Source organism: Atractosteus spatula, chromosome 3 (assembly GCF_055471065.1).
Source record: "Atractosteus spatula isolate fAtrSpa1 chromosome 3, fAtrSpa1.hap1, whole genome shotgun sequence".
Taxonomy (NCBI): Eukaryota; Metazoa; Chordata; class Actinopteri; order Semionotiformes; family Lepisosteidae; genus Atractosteus; species Atractosteus spatula.
Window position 1 is genome coordinate 53122211 of NC_142708.1, and position 22341 is coordinate 53144551.

The 22341-nt window shown below is 37.4% G+C and overlaps 1 protein-coding gene across 1 annotated transcript in view; it reads right to left on the minus strand.

The window, feature by feature from the left end:
- The window catches only part of fcho2 (FCH and mu domain containing endocytic adaptor 2), a 70498-nt gene that overhangs the window by 44496 nt on the left and 3661 nt on the right, over positions 1-22341 (minus strand). Inside the window, exons 2-4 of the mRNA XM_088910295.1 lie at positions 7767-7858; positions 439-513; positions 160-301 (exon numbers count right to left, since the gene is read on the minus strand). Coding sequence (XP_088766421.1) covers positions 160-301; positions 439-513; positions 7767-7858 — 309 coding nt within the window. The remainder of the gene's footprint in view (positions 1-159; positions 302-438; positions 514-7766; positions 7859-22341) is intronic.

Genomic DNA, 22341 nt, shown 5'->3' on the forward strand with positions numbered 1-22341 from the left:
CCTGTCTAATGTGTTGTGGATAGTTCACATGAGCACACTGTAACTTAAATTCATCATCATCATCATTATTATTATTTACTCTAGAAAACAAGGATTACTTTATAAGTCTTGATAACTTCAAATAGCTACAATACAGTAATTTCAAACCAGAACAAATACCTTTTTATGCGCTTTTGCTTGATCTTCCCCATACTTCTGAACTTCTTTAATTAATTCTTGAAGTTTCCGAACAAGCTCTAAATGACACATCGCTAGCTTTTCAGTCGAGGTCTTGAATACATCCCATACTGGTGCAAAAGTCCTGGAAAACAAGTAACACTTGGCAGCCAAGACCACATTACGGACACAGGATACTGAAAGCAGTCGGTACATGCACATGCGTCCACACGCTGTCAAGCAAAGCAGATGCTGTGTAAACCGTTGAGCTAGGAAACTTACCCTAACTGTGAGAAATTGCTAGCTGATCTGGCTAGCTTGGTCATTGACCTTGCATATGCTTCTTCAATTGTAGCCCTTGAGGGGGGGGAAGCAGAAAAATAATCAGTATTTCTGTATGTTAAAAACCACTGAAATCTGCTTGGCCATACAAATACATTTAAAAGAAGTACACATGTATTTTAGTACTCACAATGAAAAATGAAAAGCAACAAAGGCAGCTTACATAATATTTGATCTTGTAGACCAAAGATTATGAATTGTCAGATTTCTCTCATACTAACTTACCACCTTTCTTTAGGAGAATTTGGAACAATGTCTTGCAGATTAAACTTTAATTTTAGGAACAAACTCTAGGACTTTTGAAGGAGTCAGTGTTGCTTTTGTTAGTTTCACATAAATGGCCTTATATAAACAGGACACCTGCAAGTACATATTTACCATAAGTGAAGGTGAAGCTGGAGAGTTAACCATCAAGATGTTGGTTTTCAAATTAAAAAAATAGCAACAAAAACACAAAAAACAGGGTAAATCAGGGTAAATCTAACAGAAAGAGAAAATTTACAATTCTGACCCTTCTGTTTGGTCTCAATTAAAACTGATACATGTTTTAGCTGTTTAGTAAATTTTAATTTCAGGGTGTTGATTCCTGCCTTTTAACAGTTAAATCATTTATTTATCACCTTTTAACTCTAGATCATCCTTATATATCACAATTTATATCATCCAAATTCACAATTTGAACCATGCCATTCAGAACAATTTAAATTACATTTATTTGAATGAGGTAAAACTAAGTCTAAAATAACTTAAAGAACACCTTTATTGTATTTTTACCTGTAAGGTTGTACCACTGATTTTATATTAGACACATAAGAGATTTAAAGCTATCTGAACCAGGGTGATATTTAGAATTACCATTAAAACTCAATCATTAAATATCAATTATTATTATATTTGCTGTTTAAATGTCTAAATTAAGGGTGTTTGGCACAAAGACTGGGTTTTACTTCAAAGTTTAATTCTAGCTATTCTTAACGTCAATACAATATCAATAGCCAACACCATCAAAAACAAAACTGAGAACAAGATATAATTTAACCTATACAGTACTGTATCTCTTCCTTCCTGTAACAACCGTAGCATCACTAAATGTCATATGTTTCAGTTAAATCTAGCCTACCTGTAATATATCATCCCCCATTTAATATATCAATAATTGTTATTTAGAAGCATTTAAAAACACACTACATATACTTTGTTGCTGCAATCAGTAATTATATGTATTATTTCAAACCTCACCAACTTTAAAGTTTTATTCCAGTTGTGATACTCTTTCATTTCAACCGGCATAAACCCCAGCCTTCTGATCAGTAAAGACGAGTGGGTGGGAAACCGCAGAAGGGATTTATTAGTGTTTATTTAATCTAAATACTGAAGATGAGTCAACTATTAAATGCATGTTCAACCATACTTCTGTAGGCTATAAACAGAAGACTATGCACACAATCTAAGCAGCACAATTTTGCATTTTAAAATAGAAAAACTTGTGGTTTAATGGAAATCATCCATTTACATTTTAAAGTATGTAGAAAATTCCACAAAATGCAAACTGTAGAAATAATACAGTAGGCTCGACAAGCTCAAAGACTTAATGGTTGTATTCTGCATTATTCACACTCATTTCTCCACTGCTATTAGAACATCTGTACTGCAAGCAATGTGAACAGGGTGCAGTGCTGATCTTCTCCAGTTCATTTCACTCCACTTGATCTACAGAGAACAGTTTCACACACGTCTTCAATCACTTCTGAGAATCAGCTCAGCATATTGTTGTGCAGCACTTCTACTTTGAAAAAGCAGAGAATTAAAAAAAAACGCCCTCAAAATATCTGGCAAGAGTCACACTTATGATTATCCAATTTACGAGGAGTGTCTGTGGCGAATTATGTCAAGTGAAAGTATGCAGCATCATTCAACAGACGTATTTAATAACAACCATCTTAGAAACACAGATGGTTCTCGTAAAGCCAGGCAGAACTGCCATTACCTTAATTCACAAATCTCCGGGAGAAAAAGATCATTATACAACCATATAATTGCTTAAATATTGTTAAGGAGCAGCTTGATTTCATATAATGACGTTTTTTTTACATTTGTTTGTACTTTTTATTTTTAAGAGCAGCTACTAATATGAATAATTGACTTTTAAGTTTACAGTCGGTTTTTGATACAGTTGGTTGGACTCCTAAAACTGCTTATGCATATGCACTGTATATTTCTTATTTAATTTCTAGCAGGGCTCCTTTTTCTCCAGTATTGCAGTCAAATAATTCTGAAGGGTTAAAAAACGTTGCCAAGACTTAAATAGAAAATGTTTTTCTTGATTGCTTGCCATGAGTCATCATCTCTGCTCTATCTGTAGCACTGAAATAATAATCATTTGAAAAATCTTTTCCAATAACAGCATGGTGTCTCCCATATTTTCTTCCGATGAGAACTTTACTTCAAAGGGATCATACTGTGACTTCATTAAGTATATGTATACCAGGTGTATAAACAAACATTACAGACTATGGATTTTTATTTCATATACTCAAGTCATGTGGTATTAAAAAGTATTATCATTTTCCCTATTTGTCCACTGTGTCTCCTTGTTTTTTTACAGCATTACTTAAAATGTAATTTATTTCAAATCACTTTATTTTCAATTACTCTTTTAATTTTCTTCCAGCGCCAAGTTAACTTCTCAAGTGGCTAGTGGCCGCCTATAATTAATGGAAACTCTGCATTACTTGCTGCATACTTTATTAATGACAGAGTCATAAAGGAACCGAAATGTACTCAATATCAAAAATTAACACCAGTAAAAATCTGATTTGCGTTTCCCTACACAAGGTGGTGCCAAACTGCAGATGCTGGCAACAAAATGCAAAGTAAAAACCCATAGGCATCCTAGCAGCTCAAGAAACAGTTCCTTTTATTACAGTTACAGAAAACATAACAACGAAAAAGCAGCGTTTGTGTTAGCAAATAATAAAACTGCAGCTTTCTGGTCTGTTTTCACTCTATTTGAAACATAAAAATAAGAGCATTTACAAATTAAAACTACCCATTCACTACTGATTCAGGCAATGCCACTGCTTTATTATTTTTTCCTGTTATGCTCAACCCCATACCAACACAGCCTGTCAAACCCACTACAAACCCACTAGATAGTAATCTGTGAACATTTAGACCCATTCTGATTATTTCTTGGATAGTTTTCTGTCTCATATCCCCTCTGCAGTGCATTCCTAGGATCAAGTCGCTACGTGGGATGCCTAAGGTCAACTTGACACCATCACTGTTAACTTATCTTTTTTCATAAATTACTGCAATAGTTTTACTAGTTCAATCAAAGTAAACACTGAACTCTTATATAAAGTCATGTTTTACTCTTACCCTTTTCTACAGCAATTTAAAAGGTACAACAACTCCATCCATCCCTAATCTTCAAAGATTTTCCACTAGAAGCCCAAATCCCTTACACAGCTCAACAGTGCTCAACTTACAAGACTTAATTTACTGCTAAAGTTGTACAGTATTAGCACTGGCTGCTTCTGTTCAACTACTGTTTTTTTTTTATTAAAAGTGATGCCTTTGGTTCATAATTAACATTAATATGGTAATATGCCAGCAGCCATATCACCCTGTGGCTCACAGCTGGCAGTCTACTGAAGCTCAGCAGGATTGAGCCTCACCAATATCTGGATGGGAGACCTCCTGGGAAAGCTTAGGCTGCTGCTGGAAGACGTGTTAGTGGGGCCAGCAGGGGGCACTCACCCCGCGCTCTGTGTGGGTCCTAATGCCCCAGTATAGTGATGGGGACACTATACTGTAAAAAGGTACCGTCTTTCGGATGAGACCTAAAACTGAGATTCTGACTCCTGACCTGGTCATTAAAAATCCCAGGGTGTTTCTCGAAAAGAGTAGGGGTGTTACACCAACGTCCTTCCCAAATTTCCCTCTGGCCTTTACCAATCATGACCTCCTAATAATTCCTATCTCTGCATTGGCTTCAGCATTCTGTTCTCCTCCCCACTGATAGCTGATGTGTGGTGAGCATACTGTGTGCACTATGGCTGCCGTTGCATCATCCAAGTGGTGCTGCTCATTGGTGGTGGTGGAGGGGAGTCCCCATTACCTGGAGAAGTGCTTTGAGTGGAGTGTCCAGAAAGGCACTATATAAGTGTAAGGAATTATTATTATATTTATTATTAACAAAGTAATCTAAGCACTGAAATTTTGTTTTTTTTATTCTTGTCTGTATTCGGCTAATTACTGAACTCCTATTAACAACAGTTATTTATAGCAATTGTTTTTTTAACCTGTAAATCAAATGCACAGGTTCTGAGACAGCTTTGTCTGCAGAACTGGATAAATTAAATTACAGATGCATTAAGATCTCTTAAAAGAATGCTTCCAGAAAACAATTCGCATTAAACTCAGTATACTAGGGTGACTGGAGCAATTTAGATTAAATCAGGAAAAGTCTCCTATCAGATTTCCCAGAACACTCATGAGCGACACTGTGTGGCAGGAAAGGCTACTACAGTAGATAGAGCTCAAGATCAGAAAGCTAGTTTTCCTGTAGTATTTAGTATTACCACTGTATGAGAACAGGGTGGAGGGTGCAAAAAACAGTTGCATAATCCTGAGCCAAAAATACTTCAAGCAACTCCCTGCTATTGTCTTACTGGACTGTGTGACTGGATTTCTATACCCTCTACTCACACCTACCACCATCTACACTAGAAAACAAGTACAAAAGCCATTTTTATCACTCATACAAGATAAAAAAAAACCCAGAAAATATATAGAAAACACGTACGTGCTTATCCATGACTTTTTACTTTGAATTAGAAACTAAAGTTCACCACACCTGTGTTACATTCCCAACCAAGCAAGTCAAATGTTGTTTCTTGTCCTGCTGGGAATTTTCCAACTGGAAGAAAAGCGTCAAACAGGAAGGAAAGAGTGTCCACTGTCAGGCAATATCCACCAAGCTCATCTTGTATAGAGAGTGGACATTGCTAAGCTACGTTCTTCAACCAGCCTTAGAACAGCCACGTGCCCTCTTTGATGGGCACTGCCACAGCATAGTAAACACACTCAGCACCTGCCACATTCGACTTTCATGGACGCAACACGTTCAAGGAAAGATCTAATACGCAGCACTGCATAACCTCATCCCCCACACAAATCCCAAACAACAGAGCCCAAAGAACAGCTTGAAAACGACCACATTTCCAAAACTGGTTGCTTTTACTTAAACTATGCTGTTGTCAATGCTCTGATATTACAATCTGATACTAAAAATTGGTTAAACTGTACTGTAATGAAAAGTCATTTTATTACATCTTAATTGACGATAACACAACATAAAGAGCAATGCATTGAACTACAGGGCAAAAGCTCAACCTTTAGGACAGAAAAAAACCAAGATTCCCGTAATATAAATCATAATATTTTTTACCCTATATTTTTTTAAAAGGGAAAAGAAATCTAATGTATACCAACACCTATGTCAGGAGACAATGCTCTCATCTTTACCATTTCTTTTCACTGACGATAATTATTTAGCACCTTGACCTCAATTATTGATATTCTCTAATTCAGTGGTTCTCAAACTGTGGTACGCGTACCTGCAGTGGTACGCGGAGTGCCGCCAGGTGGTATGCCAAATGACCCTGGAACTGCGTTGTGTGCGCTGAAAAATCGGGACGGGTTTTCATATTTTGTATTTTAAGACGTTTTGAATACGCAGCCTACGTACGATACAGCGCGCGCTAATACTTCAGTGGACACAAGAGATACTCTGTAATTCTATACCACTCTATAGAAATGCGTGCTATGGACGCAAGTGACCAATTGTATTTAAAAAAAGCTACTGTATCTCCAGCAAATAGGGAGGTAAGAGAATGTGCATGATTTTGGAACAATCCCAACGTTGTAAACACAGGAATGCATAGAAATACGTGCTATGAACGCTGGTAATCTTGTGAGCACAGGAAAGCGTGATAGATAACAGAAAAATATTTAAGAACTGTTCTAAGTTAATTTGAGAAAAATATACCGAGCATCTCTGTGTTTCGCTCCCATGCGCATGAAATAAAAACTTAAATACGGAAATAAAAACGGAAACGCGGAAAAATGCAAACTTGCGGATTGCTAAAGCAGGTAAGCCACGCTATTATATGTGGAGAAAAAGGTGCAGAACAGCTCGACCTGCTGCCCCCCCCTGAAAGACACAGTCATTCATAGAATTATTGAAATGAAGTATTATATCGAAAGTACGCTAATAGAGCGCGTTAAGATGAGCAGATGTTTTTCACTGCAATTAGATGAGTCTGTAGTCGATTTGGCCAATTTGCTCGTTTACGTTAGATACGAGTTTGAGGGTACGTCCCGTGAGGACTTTCTGTTCTGTAAACTGCTACCAACAGGAACTACAGAAGAGCACATATTTCAGCTTCTGAATGAATTTATCAAAGAGAATGGCATCGACTGGATAAAATGTGTCGGAGTTTGTACAGACGGTGCTAGAGCGATGACAAGCCGACACAGCGGTGCAGTTGCACGATATAAAGAGGTTGCTCCAGAAACAAATGGATGCATTGCAACATCCACCGCAAGACCTTTGCCGTCAAGAAAATGCCTGACGATTTAAAATCTGTTAGACTCTGTTGTGAATTGTATCAAGGCTCGAAAAATTAATTCACATCTGCTTTGCTCGACTAAACAGGCTCACCCCTCTCACTGAAATGGTGCTTTTTTATTATTTTTATTTGTTGTTGTTACTGTTTTTTTTTTCTGTAAAACACTTTGAGAAGCCACCTTTAAAGGCGCTACGAAGTTTATTATTATAATATTTATTATATGTATGTGTGAGTGTGTTTGCACTCGCGCTCATGTTGGTCATTAAGAATTTCTGGGGTTCCTATGAGATGATGACTTGTAGGTGGTACTTGGATGCTTTGGTTGGATTAGGGGTGGTACTTGGTCCAAAAAGTTTGAGAACCACTGCTCTAATTGATACACATGGAACCTAGTGGATAGAAGTCCATTATACAGAGCAGCTTAAAAGTCAAGATCAATTTTCTTATTGAATGGGGATGGACAGCAAGCATTGGAATGAGGATAAGCAAGGATGACAACAGTCCACACATACTTCGAAGGTACTGTCAAGTGTTTCAGGCAGAACAATGTTTCAATGTCAATGTTTTGTTAGAACGTAAAGAAAGTCCAGAAATGAGCAGGAACTAAAGTAGGAAGACATAACTGCTTACCTTTCTCGAATAAAATCAGACAGCTCTTTCGTCGAAATCTGTCCATGTTTCATATTATGGTAAAGCACGTCAAATCCACTGTTCTTTTCACCCTGAGTTCAAAAGAAGAAATGTCTGGTTACAGTAAGTACAGAACATTGGTGAACGTATACGAAGCACAAAACAACACAAGTCAACTGTTACCAAGGGAGCTCTGTTCACAATAAGCATCCTCATTGTCTGCATAGCTGTCAATTGCATTCTTAGTATCTTTTCATCGACAGTCTTCATTCTAGCCATTTTCATAGCCGCTACACTCTTATCTACAGCCCTACTACCTACAGTGAGATACAAAAGGAGCAGAGAACGGAGGACAGAAGTAACCAAAGCCAGAGCTCTGAAGGGATCTCAAGTTCCACGGTGTTTAATTATGCAAACAGTAATCCAATTATTTATAACTATGCAATTATTTATAAATGTTTACTGTATATATAACCATTTATGTACTAATAATGCCAGCTGCTTTTGCCATAACCTTAGTTAACAATATTTTTCTACCATACATGCTTTTGTGCTATTCAAAATTGTCAGATGCTGTCAGCTTCCATTTACTTACTTGTTTATCTCAGTGTTGGTTTTTGTTTCTTTTTTTCAATCCAAAAAGATAAACACCTGCACGTTTCCGAAGCCTTACTGTCAAATCATGGACAGACCTCTCACCTACTTAATGTAATGTTTTTTTTGCTAAATTATGCACCGGATTTTTCAACAGAACTACACTTTCTTGCAAATGCAAGATTAAAGCACAACTGACAGGATACTCCTATACAATATCATCCCACCAGAAGAGCGAGTTTTGTTTGCGATACACTAGTTGTGAATTTTAAAGTGGAGAACAGTCATGCTTTTTCATGAACATTGCCGTCTTGGTCAAACACTTGCTTTTATTTCTGCAAACTGTAACAGCAACTGCACAGCTTACACAGCCTGGAGTGCAAGACAAGCAACCAACAAACAGCAATACCCATGTGTCAAACCACACAGTCAAAACAAAATGTTACAGCCTCTGTGAAAACTCCTTTGTTTAAAGTCATTCTTTATAGTATCGCAATGTAAACTAAAGTTATTCTAAGCTAAATGGCTCACAACCGACCCATTTCTAAATTTATATGGAATCGTATTTTCTGTTACACATAGAACTGACAGAAAACTAATTATAAAAACAAGCTCTACAGGCCAGGAGACATAAGAAAATAACAACCTTCTCCTACCATAAGAGTTTAAGAGCTCTGAGAAGGATGAAACCCAGCCTACAGCATATTGTCATTCTTTCACATTCCAGGAATGAAAATTATACATTGTGAAGACCTATTACTTTGCTATTACTTACCTCTGTACACTGGCTGTTCTGGTTTGTGTGCATGTCTGATACTTCACCGAAGGCTCAGTCTACTCTGACAGGCTAAGAAAACGTGATCATTTTAGACTTGAACAGTAAAAACTATGAGGGTACCTGATTCAAATATTAAAAAACTTTATATATTTGAATAGGATATCAACTCACTGAACAAACAAATAGACACAGATGGAAACTATGGGGAATTGGATTTAGAGAACAGGAGGAGTTTTTTTACACAGAGTGCTATAGGAGTATGGGACAAGCTACTTCGGCATGTTAGGTCTTAGTGGGACCAGTAGCTCACCCTGTGTGGGACCTAATGGCGCTCCCAGTATAGTGATGGTGACGCTGTACTGCAGAAAAGGCGCCGTTCTTCGAATGAGACGTAAAACCAAGACTCTCTGTGGTCATTAAAAATCCCAGGGCATTTCTCAAAAAAGAGTAGGGGTGTTAGCCTGGCATCCTGGTCAAATTTCCCCCTGGCCTTTATCCCTCATGGCCTCCTAATAATCCCCGTCTACGAGTTGGCTTCATTACTCTGTTCTCCTTTCTCCTCCCCACTGATAGCTGATGTGTGGTGAGCGTACTGGCACACTATGGGTGCTGTCACATCATCCAAATCAGTGATACACATTGGATGTGCACAACTGCCTAACTGCCTGTAAAGCTGTTTGAGTGGAGTCTCCAGAAACGTGCTACAAAAGTGTAAGAATTCTGTTCTAAGAAATCCTTCTGTTTCTGGGAAGACCAGAAACATTGATTATATTGCATTTATATATTATAAATGGTATAATCTTAATATACATCATTAATCAAATCTGTGTCAAAAATAAGAGACCAACTTCTACTAATAGGCTGATTGATCTTTATTACCCAATTAGGAAGCTATTTACATTATAAAAACGTTCTGGCAAATAAAAGACAAATACCCAATAACATAACAATACAAGCTGAACTCTTTAAACAGGCTAGATTAATATTGGGCTAATAAACATCTCTGAGACTTTAATTTACATCTCTAGACTTCTGAAACCACCACTGACTTGGTTAACATTTAAGAATTCTGTTCTAATATTGGAACCTCTGAGATTGCCACAAAAGGCAGCTCTCCCATCTAGGCAGAAACACATGCTCCTCGCTCAGGTGGCATCTAAGGTGCTGCAGGTAGTGTGGAACCAATCTGTAATACTAAACTGTACATTTGCCATGTCAGATTTTCAACGTAAAAATAAAAAAAAAATCAACTCAAAGCAAAGACTCATTCAACTCACCTAATATATCATGACCAGGAGGGCATTTCAAAAAGTTAATTTGCTTCAAAACACATATGCTTCTCCTATATTCTGGTTCAGACCACTCATAAACTGGCCTCTAGTGCAGTGTTTGCAAAAAATGCATCTGAATGCCCAGAATGGAACTTTCCATAGGCTTTTCTAGAATGCTTTATTTCATTCATCAATATAATCCGTCCCCTAAAGAATGGTCATGTCATTTGTGTGCAGACCTGGTCAAAGATATCGCAGCAGTTCATTCTGGGCAGAGGTACTTACGGTAACAGCGCTGTTTACTGTCACCACTGCTGTTTATTCTTTCATTAGAACCCCTGGCGCAGGCTGCGAAGCAAAATATCAACAGAAAACCCGCAGACACACCTGCCCTCCAGGACCAGCATGGCTCGTCCCGGCTCTAAGCTGATGACATTCTCCTGTTTCTTTCCAGTATTTCTAGTTTACTTCCTTCAAGTCTTCAACTTACGTGGTGACGTTGGACATCTGACTGAAATCAAGCACTATGCATCTGAATGCTACTGCTATTACAGCTCATATTCCTTCTCAGCCACAGTCTTCAGATCTGATGTATCCTCATCTTAAGATCACAAATCATTTTCAGCCGATTCATATAGTTGCTATGGTTACACCCAGGGATTTGAATAAAATTGAAGTGGACTGCACGAGACGGCTTTTCCTTAAAGGTCAATTATCCACTGTGTAAAGTTCAGTATTAAAATATGAGCATGCTTCCTCGTTTTGTTTACAAGATCCTCATCTGTACTTCCATCAACTTCATTCTATGACAACTAGTTTCATTTGAAAGTGTAAGTGGCCAGAGGTCTAGGTGACAGAAGTGTTATTTATGCCCATTTGACTGCAGGATGTTTTCATTTCTGCTCCCACTAGCAGCACTGTTTCCCTTTGCAAAGTCACTGGAAAGTCAATCACTTTCTTGGCAGTCCCCGCTCTCCACAGATAAAATCATCCTCTCGTCACCAAGTTGAAATAATTTCCTCTTCCCCACCAGTTCTCAGCTCCTAAATGGTCTGCACACGCTCACAATTTAGTGGAGGCATACACACACCCTGGGCTTTTCCATATTGCACATCTTAGACTGACAGCCTTTTATACCTAGCAATGGCACACGCCTTGCACTCACAGTACACAGTATTGCTTCCAAAGATCCACTCCACTTTACCGGTGCAGCACCTGCTTGAATGACACATAGCAGCCATAATGCTCCAGCAGCCCCCACTAAACAGAAGACAAATTCAACAAACTGAATCAAGGTTTCTGGGAAAGTTAGCTCTGGTGTGTGGGTATATGTATTTGTGTTTGTGTCAGTCCTGCGATGGACTGGCATCCCATCCAGGGTGTATCCTGCCTGGATGGTGCCTGGTTGCTTGCCAGGACAGGCTCTGGCTCCGGAATATCAGCCAGAACACCCCCATGATTTTCCACTTCAGGAGAAAACAAGGAAACAACCTAAAATAAACATCTACGTATTATGCTGCCATCAAGCTTTCCACTACCTGTAAAATATGTTTAATCTGAGCAGATACTGAGTCAAAAGCCCAGCAAACAAGCTACACTTGCGTAAGTACCATATTCAGTGTGTTCAGCACCTGTTTTCCCGGCAAAGAAAGCCATTTATAGGCAAGAAGGATGATAGTGAAGGGAAAGAAGTATTTTACAATCCATACCAATACCACGGACAATGCCATTATCGCATTTTAATAATAATTAAAATAATGAATTACTGTCAATAAATCAAAAGCCAACATTTAATAACAGCAAGAAAACAAATCTTATGGTTTAAGCCAGTTCATGAAAAATGTGACTCATAACCAGTATGCCCAAAAATACACATTTCCACACAAGTTATTTGAAAAAAGGTAGCTAATACATTATATGGGTTTGTCATTTTGCAGATTCAATAACAACAGGGGAGATTAGCTGTGGAGCTCTCTGCCTTAACCTCCCTCCCCTTGGGGCACAGAAATAGTTAAAGAGAACCAACACCAGACCAGTTCTAAGTCTCGTCTCTGCAGGAAAGATTCAAAGCCCCTTTCAGACATTCAAAATGCGTTTTTTAGCCTTCAAGACAGATCTGAAAAATTTCCACAATGAAGTGTAAACAGGTACTGGAATCTGATGTCTGCAAAGTTAATATTTGATACAAAGACAAAGGTTTCAACTGAATTCCGCCTTATCAATTGATGCTTTTGTGTCACAGTAACACTGTGCGCAATTCAACAAGGTCAGCACAGATGTTCTATCTTGAATTACGCTCAACAACACGGTCTGTTTGGTAAATCAATGCACCCTTTTTTTACCCACATCTTTTTGTTTCCAAAAGCATCAGCATTCAAGGAAGAGAGTCTTCCAATTACACCCAAGTCTACTGCAGAATTTACCGTGCCCTCCAGAAGTATTAGAAGAGCAAAATCAACACCGTTAGTCATGACCAAGTGATACATTTGTGATGATGCGATTAATATGAGTGTTAACTTCACTTTATTTATTTTAAGGTAATTCTATGCATGCATTTGATAGTATTAGAACAAAATCAGTATGAATACTCTGTACTTCAGTGTGTAACTTTATATTTATTTTTAACAAGAAAGCCAAACGTCACAGTCGTGCTTATTACTACTCACGCCAATACAAGACAGTTCTACATGTATACCATACAGAACCAAAACACCTCTTTGGAGGAGAGCAAATGTATGAAACCTCTAGATCGCACATTTATTAAATCCATTACTCCAGAAATTAGGCACTGAGGTCCACAAGAAAACTTTTCAAAACTAAAATTAAAACATGTTTAGGGTTATTGCCTTGCTCAGGTATGAAATTCAGCGTAGTCACCATTTCCCTATACTGAAGGGAAAAATACTGAAGTAAAAAAATAACGAAAAATAAGTAGCTAAAAATAATTTGATTTGGTGAAAATGACTAACCACATCAATAAACTACCATACAATATTGTTTAACTTGGTTCGTTATGTTTCTTCATTTCCTTTATGTATTAAAATTAGACTTCATGTCAGGATTATTTGAATTACCAGTCAAAAGATAGAATCGATTTGACTGTTTGGCAAATCTCTATGAGCCTTTGGTTGCGTGAAAATTGCAATTTTCACACAACCATTTGGATTTCTGAACCACTTGGTAAGGCAACTTGCAGTAACACAATGTAGCATCTCAGTGCATCATAAAAGACCCCAGTATTCAGCCAGTGTTTCCTCACTCACCACAGAACTCATAATTTATATATATCCGATACCAGAGATAACAATTAGCACTGTCTGAGGCTGTAACTTTCCTGACCCTGGAAACCTAAAATCAGTAGGACAAATTCAGTTTTACCTCAATATAAAGTTTTATTCTGCCAACTTTTCCACATTCTATATTTAATTAAATTTGTGACTTACAGCCAAGAAGACCTACACATTTTGAAGAAAGCTTAAACCACAGATGAAGATGAGTTGAGAGGGCCATCATTACAGGTATAATTATACACTATGACCAGAACTGTAAACTACTCAAACATGCAATTAACTGAATTAAGTACGAACTAGCACAAAGAGATACGATTATAAAAAAAGGTGAATTGTCATGTCAGGTTTGGGTCTTTTTCAGACTGAAGAAGATTTTTACAGAAGATTGTACAATTTGCCCATAGTTCTGTTCTTTATCCATTTTTATTTCAGTTTTAACAAACCGTCTCTGCTGATGAGAAGCAGAGCAATAACATAATGCTGTTAACACCATGCTGGACAGTAGTGATGGTGTTGACTAGGTGAAACACAGTGTTGTGGTTGCACCAGACTAACACATTGTATTTAGGCCAATAAGTTGAAATGTTGTCACGTCTAACCAGAATACCTTTTGCCACATTTTCAGTATCACCTGAATGCTTTGTTTCAAACTCCATGTGAGATTCTGAAATGGGTTGCTACTATTCCACACAGGCCAGGTCTGTGGAGTGACTAGCATCTTCCATTTCTCCAGTTTCAGCCACTGTACTCTGGTTAGGAAGGCCTATGCAGATTTTGAAAGAACTACAATTTCATTCTTTCCCAGTTGTCCAGTTTGGAGGTACAAGCCTGATCTAGGCAGTTTTTTTGTGTGGTATGATAACATTTCCACCTCTTAAGTAGCATAAATTATTATCACAGAATACATGTCCAAAAATAAACACAACCTGTAAAGAATTACACAGTATAATAATTTTATAATGCTTTTCATCCAAAAACATACCAATATGTAACCAAGTACTTAAAAACAATAAGTCTGATTTCTACTGCATGTGAGGTAATGAAACAGTCCAAAAACCTCAACTAGGGGATACCTTTAAGGAAATAATATCATATGAATTGATTTAGAAAGATCTGGCCAAACTGACCCATTGCTGTTTTCTGAACAATCAACAACAGAGCTTCAAACATAACAGTGAAACACAAACCAGAGTAAAACTAAATGGAAGTGCTTTTGAAACCAAAAACAGGAGGCAGTGGTTTTTTTTTTTTATCCAAAGGACTGTGGGAAGAAGGAACCAGCTACACTGCCATGTTGTTGAAGCTGACACCCTGGTTTCTTTCAAGAAATGTTTGGGTTTTCTTGGATCAATTAACTACCAAACAGGCTAGATGACACAAATAGCCTCCTCTCATTTGTAATCTTTTTTTTAGGGTAATACTGTTAAGAAGTGCCAGGGTTCAACTCTTCAAACATAAATCCCCGTTTGGTATAAAATTGACAGAACAATGAGAACAATGTCTCTCTTTTCTGTCCACTGGTCTCATGGTAGTTAGCATTCAGTCTCAATTGTATGTGGTGCTGCTGCAATCTACCCCAAAGTTCCTGGACTTCAGCAGAACACTAGTGGTTTGACTGGGCACTAAGAAGAAATACTGCACATGCTTGGCTGAAAAAGAATGAAATCAAATTAAAATGGATGTATGCAGCCTAACTGCACATAGTTTGGACAGAAATGGAGAATAATGTAATTTCATGATTTTTTTTTTTTAACTGAACAACATCAAATGAACTTTCCTACCAGGAACTGCCACATTCATAAAATAACTCCCAGCACAGTAATGTAGAAAGTAAAAGTTCAGCCCTTTGGTTTCATATAACATCATAAGAAACCATGCCATATTCTTCAATTTGCCTGGCTGTGTAAAAATCATTTTGCTTCCACATTTTCCATTCAACTGAGACACTCCCCTCTCTGTCTTGTATGTCGTGAACATGAACTCTTTTTTTAAGCATCAAATTCTATAGAAAACAATAGGATGATCTGTAAAATTAAAAAAGACCTTGAATTTCATGAAGCACAAGGATGAAGTGTGATCAGTTTCACTTAAGAGTCCACAATAAGATCAAACCAAATCATTAAAACATACTCAACTGCAATTCAATTGCCACATTCTCATCTAACCAAAAATAGTAAAAAAACATCTTAACATCTTTTCATACTGCTCCTCTTATGTTTCAGAAGTGCACCAAGCCTAGTCAGTAATGAACTTTACATTACTGCACTGTTTTTAAAGATAAGGCTAAAAGCGGAAATATCATCAGGAAACCAACCTGACCTTTTGGTTTTATATAACCCTAAACAGTAATTTTACATACAAAAAAAGGAAAGTTTTCTTTTACAAACATGCTGATGGAGTTCAAATCATTTTAAGGCCAGCTGTGCTTAACAGACAACAGAGACAGAAAATGAAAATATTTAGGCAAAGTACAATCACACCTTATTTTGGAAATGTTATGCCAGAAAATTATAAGAATACACAGACATCTTGCATATACAGAAAACTACAGAATACAGAGAAATGGAATTTTTCTGAAAGGAATTGCTGAACGTTTTTTGAAAAAGGTTTCAAAATGTACAAAATAGGTGCTCCTTCATGGATTCGCCAATAATGTCTGCGTGAACTAAACTGAAGAAAAATTCTGTGCCTTTTATTATGAAATTCTGCCTTACAAGAAATGGCTCAAATGACTTGGCTGAAAAGATAATAGCGCTAATGACATGTTATTGTTGCCTTACTATTTTATGATATTTGAGCTCATCCCAAATAACATTTTTAAGTAACAGTAGTAAGATTCAAACCAACAATTTATTTTCAAGAAACAAAGACAAAAAAATGATATGAGGCAGTCTACTGATTTTTTGTCAGAACAGTAAAACTAAATTCAGAGAACCTATTTTAAGAGAGCTAATGAAATCAGAATCAAATTGAGGCTTCCACAATTTTCCAAGAATTTTAAAAAACATCAAACTTAGACTCATCTCAATCCTGTCTGAAATGGCTAATTATCATCACATCTAAACGAGAAAGTCATGTGAATTCAGTGCAAGAGCCAAAGTAGGTCAGATGCTAAACCATCACCATCTCGCCTGGAGAGTTTGCATAGCATTAAAATACTCCTGGGAAAAAATTATTTGGAAAAGACACTGTTGTGTCTGGCCTACGCACTGCTTAATGTCATGCGGGTTTTTTGATATCAGAGGGTCTTCAGTTATGTTCTTGTTAGCACTGTATTCTTAATTTCATGCCCAAAATCTTTCTGATTCTCCAGCTGAATGATGATCATAGTACATAATGCAAGCAGCCTTCAGACTACATATAGTAGTGCTTAACTGTCCCTTACGGTGCACATAAGGTTATCAGAAAAAAAAAGTACAAAATGTGTGTAAAAAGAGAAATAAGAGATGTAATGAAAATAAGACCACCTAGCTGCACGGCTCCAGTCAAAACAGGAGCCTGACCTCCTGACATCTGTGAAGCAAACTGTTTAACCCATTACGGCCTGAGATAAGATGTGCTTGTATATTACAGGAATGCTTCCATTGATAGCTCTCTTGTGGTGTATTTTCATTGTGTATATCTCGTCTGTTTTTTATGTTGTTGTTGCCACCTTTAAAGGCGCTATATGAAATTAAGTTTATTATTATTATCATCATTATTGTTAGAGTTATTACATTTGGCTCTCTGGGAGATTAATTTCCAGCCAGTGTCCACCTCCATTCTGCAATCGATGTCTTATGGCATGACTTTGCAATCCCATCAAGAAAGAAGCCCAGATTCCGAGTTCATAGACCTTTTTCTACTTTGAAGATTCGAGAAACCATAAGGGGTTAAAACAGGTCTTCTGTGCCTGAGCAAATGTGTCAGAGTAACATAAAAATTCAAAGTTTATATTATCAAAATCCTTCCATCCATCTCTGCCTTGAGTACATTTCTTGCTGGGATAAGCTCCGGCTCCCCCAGACCCTGAATTGGGAGAAGTGGCTTAGACGATGGATGGAATATCTAAGTCCAGCTCACTGACTTGCTCAGTTACCAAGTTTCAGAATCACCATCTCCAAGCAGGTTCAACAGAATTTGTGCACGGACTCCCTACAGACACATTCTAAATTCAAAAAAGATGTTTTTGAATTGTACAGATTTTAATTCTAAATATTCAGACTCAACATCATAGTGACAATTTTGCCTTCCATAAAAAGATTATTGCCATGATCACCCAGACTTAAGATTTCAACTTAGCTTCTGCCATCTCAAGGCTATGTTTTAACAAAACACCCACAATATACTGTTTTAGTTAAGTTATTTTTAACATATTTAGGCTGGATATTTTTCTAAGGTCAAATCTTAGGGACAAATAAAAGACAAAATAGATCTTTTATATTTATAAATCTAATGTTATAACATAGTATTACAAAATTACTTTTAAAAAAAATTCATATGACATATAGTGTGTAAATTTTCTACCAAATGTACTTTTCACAATTTTAATACCTTCCAAGGCTTGTATGGAATCCAAACTCTGGAGCAACAAAAAGCATGAAAGAAACCAATAATATGCTTTTATCCACAGAGAGTTTAATGTTGTTTTTTTTATTGTTAACCAGACTGAAATGCTGTATAAGCAAGAACAGCAATCTATCAATCAGCTAATTTGCTTTCCAGCTGGCTGTTTTTATTTTACTGACATTTTCCAGTTGATACAAAAATGTGGGGACTGGTAATAGTACCTTTCATTGTTTTGGCTATATGGTTAATAAGATGGATGGATGTTTGCCCGTTATGTCTTCTGGCATGTAAGGGCAGCAACATTCGTTTTTTACAGGACAGGGCTGTTAGCCTTGTGACCAACTTCCAACATGGAGGACCTGGCAGCAGACACGGGACACGAACCCACAACCCTGAGATTATGAGTCTCATGCTCTACCAACAGAGCAAGTGAGGGCCCCCATGATTAATAAGAGCAAATTCTTAATTCTAGGCAGATTTAAACCTCAAACTTTTAAGATCAGTAGTGGTTAGACAAAGCTTATGCTTATTGGTTCCCAACAATAGCTGTGGAAAGTTAGTGATTTCAGTGTTGCTGTTGAGAGTCCTGAAACTTAAGCCTTAACCAAAGTTAGAAAGCTTGGTGTTATTTTTGACTCAGTGTTGTCATTCGAGGCGCATGTTAGAAATTCTGCAAGGCTATATTTTTCCATCTGCATAATACTGCCCAGTTCCCCGTCTGTCAAATACTGAAAAATCAATTCATATTTTAATCGAGATTAGACTACTGAAATGGTTTACTCGCTGGCTCAGACTAAGGTAATAAAAAAGGCTTCAGTCTGTCCAGATTTACGATATGAGGTCTGTGTGCTAATTAAAAGAACCCTGCCACAGCATATAACTCATGTCTTGTGTAAATTGCTTTGGCTTCCTGTGAAAGTTATAGTAGCTCTCCTGCTTACAGACAGTCCATTGTAAAAGTATTCTCTCCCCACCAATGATGTCCAAAATTGCAAATGAACCCTCTGAAGTCACTTTAAGAACTGCAAAGTGTACCGTACCACCTAGACGCCTAAATCCAGCTGTTCCTGAGAGGGAAACTATGTCCGTGTATCCACAACGATTGAAATTCCACATCTTCAGCTTCTGATTTTGTTTTTTGACAAAGTGGGGCATCACTGAAAGGGAGTGAAAACTTTTGCAAAGCCCTGAACGATCTAGATTCATATTACCTGAAAAGCTCATAGAGTAGAGTAAAAAAAAAAAGTTTGTCATATGCACAAGTGCAATGAAATGCTTATTTGCATGTATGCTCCTATACAAAGACATCAAAGAAACACCAAAAAACACAGAACAGCGGCAGCAACAACAACACGTTAAATAACATTTATTTGTAAAGTAGTCCAGCACTTCCTGGTCTGAGATCTGCTGACTTAGGTTCTCTTGTTCTACCCAATGTGGGACAGAGCCCTCACTTCTGCAGCAGCGTGACAGTGGAACTCACTGTCCGAATCCATTAATCTGCCACTTCGGCCACTTATTAAATGTGCTGACAGTCATCTTTGACTATAGTTTTTAATGTATGAATGTTTAGCAACTGGACAATTTACTGTTTTTTTTCTTTCATGTATGTCTTCTGTATGCACTAAAGTACAGTGCTTTGGGATTTAAAAAAAGTGTTAATACTTTTATTGTTAGTTACCAGTGGAGAAAGAACAAGAATTGTCCGTGTACCTACTTCCTGATGCACAGCATGAAGAAGATCGCAGGTGCCAGAGTTATATCTTGTGGTATACTCTCCCCAGGGATTTACTGGTGACTCATTATCACTCAGCAGAAACTAATATATTGTTGACTGTTCACTTCTCATAAGTGAAAATGCCTTAATGCAGCATCTTGTACAATACTCATGAAGCAGTTCACAGGGCATTTGCAAATGTATTTATATATTGTTCATCAATAGGCTATACTACATACTAGTTAATAAATGTTAAATATGAGAGATGAGGAGAATGTTTTCACCACCTCCAGTGCAAAACATGGTGTCCTTTGCCCTGGTTGTTGGGGCTCGATGTATGAGATTGATTTGGAGGTCTCGTCAATATTTACCATTCTTTGAGGAAAAGGCCCAGTTACAAACTAATTTATTGAACTTCACACTGTGCCAACATTCAACTCATATCTTAGTAATACTTCTCAAAGGTCCTATCAGACAGTAAAACAGTTTCTTAGACATCTGGTGGGTGAACTGAATCCTTCAGCTATCTAAGACATGAGCTGAAAGAAGAATACCTAAATATCAGTCACAAAGTTAAACACTGAATAAGAGTCTTATTTTATAACAGGCACCTTCAAAGTATTCCTTTAAGTCTTTGCATGCCAATCTGCACAATATACATTCTAACACTGTACCTGGGATACATTACATGAATGTTCTCAATGCATTTTTTCTACGTTCATGTTTGAGGTGTGCTGTCGAGTCTTAGAAACAAAAACTTGGTCCTTGCGAGTCCCTGACGATTGCGACTACAATCTTTGATGTTGGAGGCATCACCCTACATGCTATGCTTCTGACTATGAGGAGGGAGTGACAGGCTTTGGGGTTGCAACCGGTGGAACGATGAAATTCTTTAACGTGACTACGCAGTGGAAGAATGCAACTCATTTTATGTCACCAAGCACAGCAGCAGCATCTTGCTGAATGTCACATTTACCGTATCAGTGCTGTCATCTAGCCCATGTGTGCTTTCTTGTACTGCAAGAGATTGTGGATGATTTTCTCATGATTATATTAATCTCAGGTTGCCTGCATTGTCCCCAGCACAGATTTATCTGCAGTCTTGATCAGTGGTTGGAGCATTTGCTGCCATTCCTGACATCCAAAAATCAATCAGACAGATTTACAACCCCTTAATCATCTTCACCCTATTATACACACTATACCGGGTCATAAGTCAGTGCACATAATTAGCCAAATCGCCTAATTACATAAGGAATTCGGTTAAAAAGATCCAAATTTCACATTTCCAGAGATTTGAAACAGAAAATATCAAAATATTGTCACAATAGTTCACTATAGAGACAGTCAACAATTTATTGGTGGGCACATATTTTAACGTAGGTGGTATATACACACATACTATAGGTCATTGGAATAACTTTGATTAATTTTATTGTAAAAATCTCTCTCTGTTCTGTATCAAGAACTCCCTCTCCAAAAAAACAGCTAACTTTCTTCATCAGTATTAAAATAATTTTTTTGCTTTTTTCCTGAACTCTATGAAGCATTATCCCAACAGCACAAAGCAAACACTCTTTAAAAGGTTTCAAAAGGCTTACTGCACATAATTAAATGAACCAAACAAACATGGTAATGGTTTCAAATTCCTTGTGTTGGGGACATTTTCATTAATTTGGGTTTCTGAAAACATTCATCAACGTTTGCAGTTTTTCAGTCACAGCAAAAAAAGTCACACAAAAATTAGAGAGCAGCATTAGTAATATGAGAACAATGGGACAAAGGCACTGTCAGCAATAAAAATGAAGAACAGCAGCTTCACCAGAAGTTACCTATTGCAACACTCTCTTCCATTCATCTTTTAAGAGACGACTGTCTACCATGTCCTAAAATGACACACTCAAGTGTAAGCCACATTTTACCTTCTTTACAAAGACCTGTGCAGTGTTGTGTTGTTTAAAGGTTAAATTAAGCAGATCACACTGCAGGGTCAACAAAAAACAACTTGAGAAAACACAAACTGCACTCATACTCTATCACTCTTAGTTGATCAGATAAAAATATCTGAGGACGAAAATATCAATGAAGCAGGGGAACCATATGGTTCTGTTAAATTTAGCAGCCAGTGCTGGATACAAGTGGCATTTTCTGTATAGTCACCCTATATTGACTTGAATAATGGGGTTCAGATAAACTTCTCCTTTACTTAGGTGTTCTCACTATGCTCTCAAATAGCAGCATTTAAGTTCCTTTCACAACATTTCCTGTTTTCAACCTCAGGCTTGCAAAAATCACCAGTTCACATGAAGCAGACATCTTTCTGGTCTGGGTTACAAATTGTCTGTGTACCATATAACTGACCTCAAAGTACCTCTTC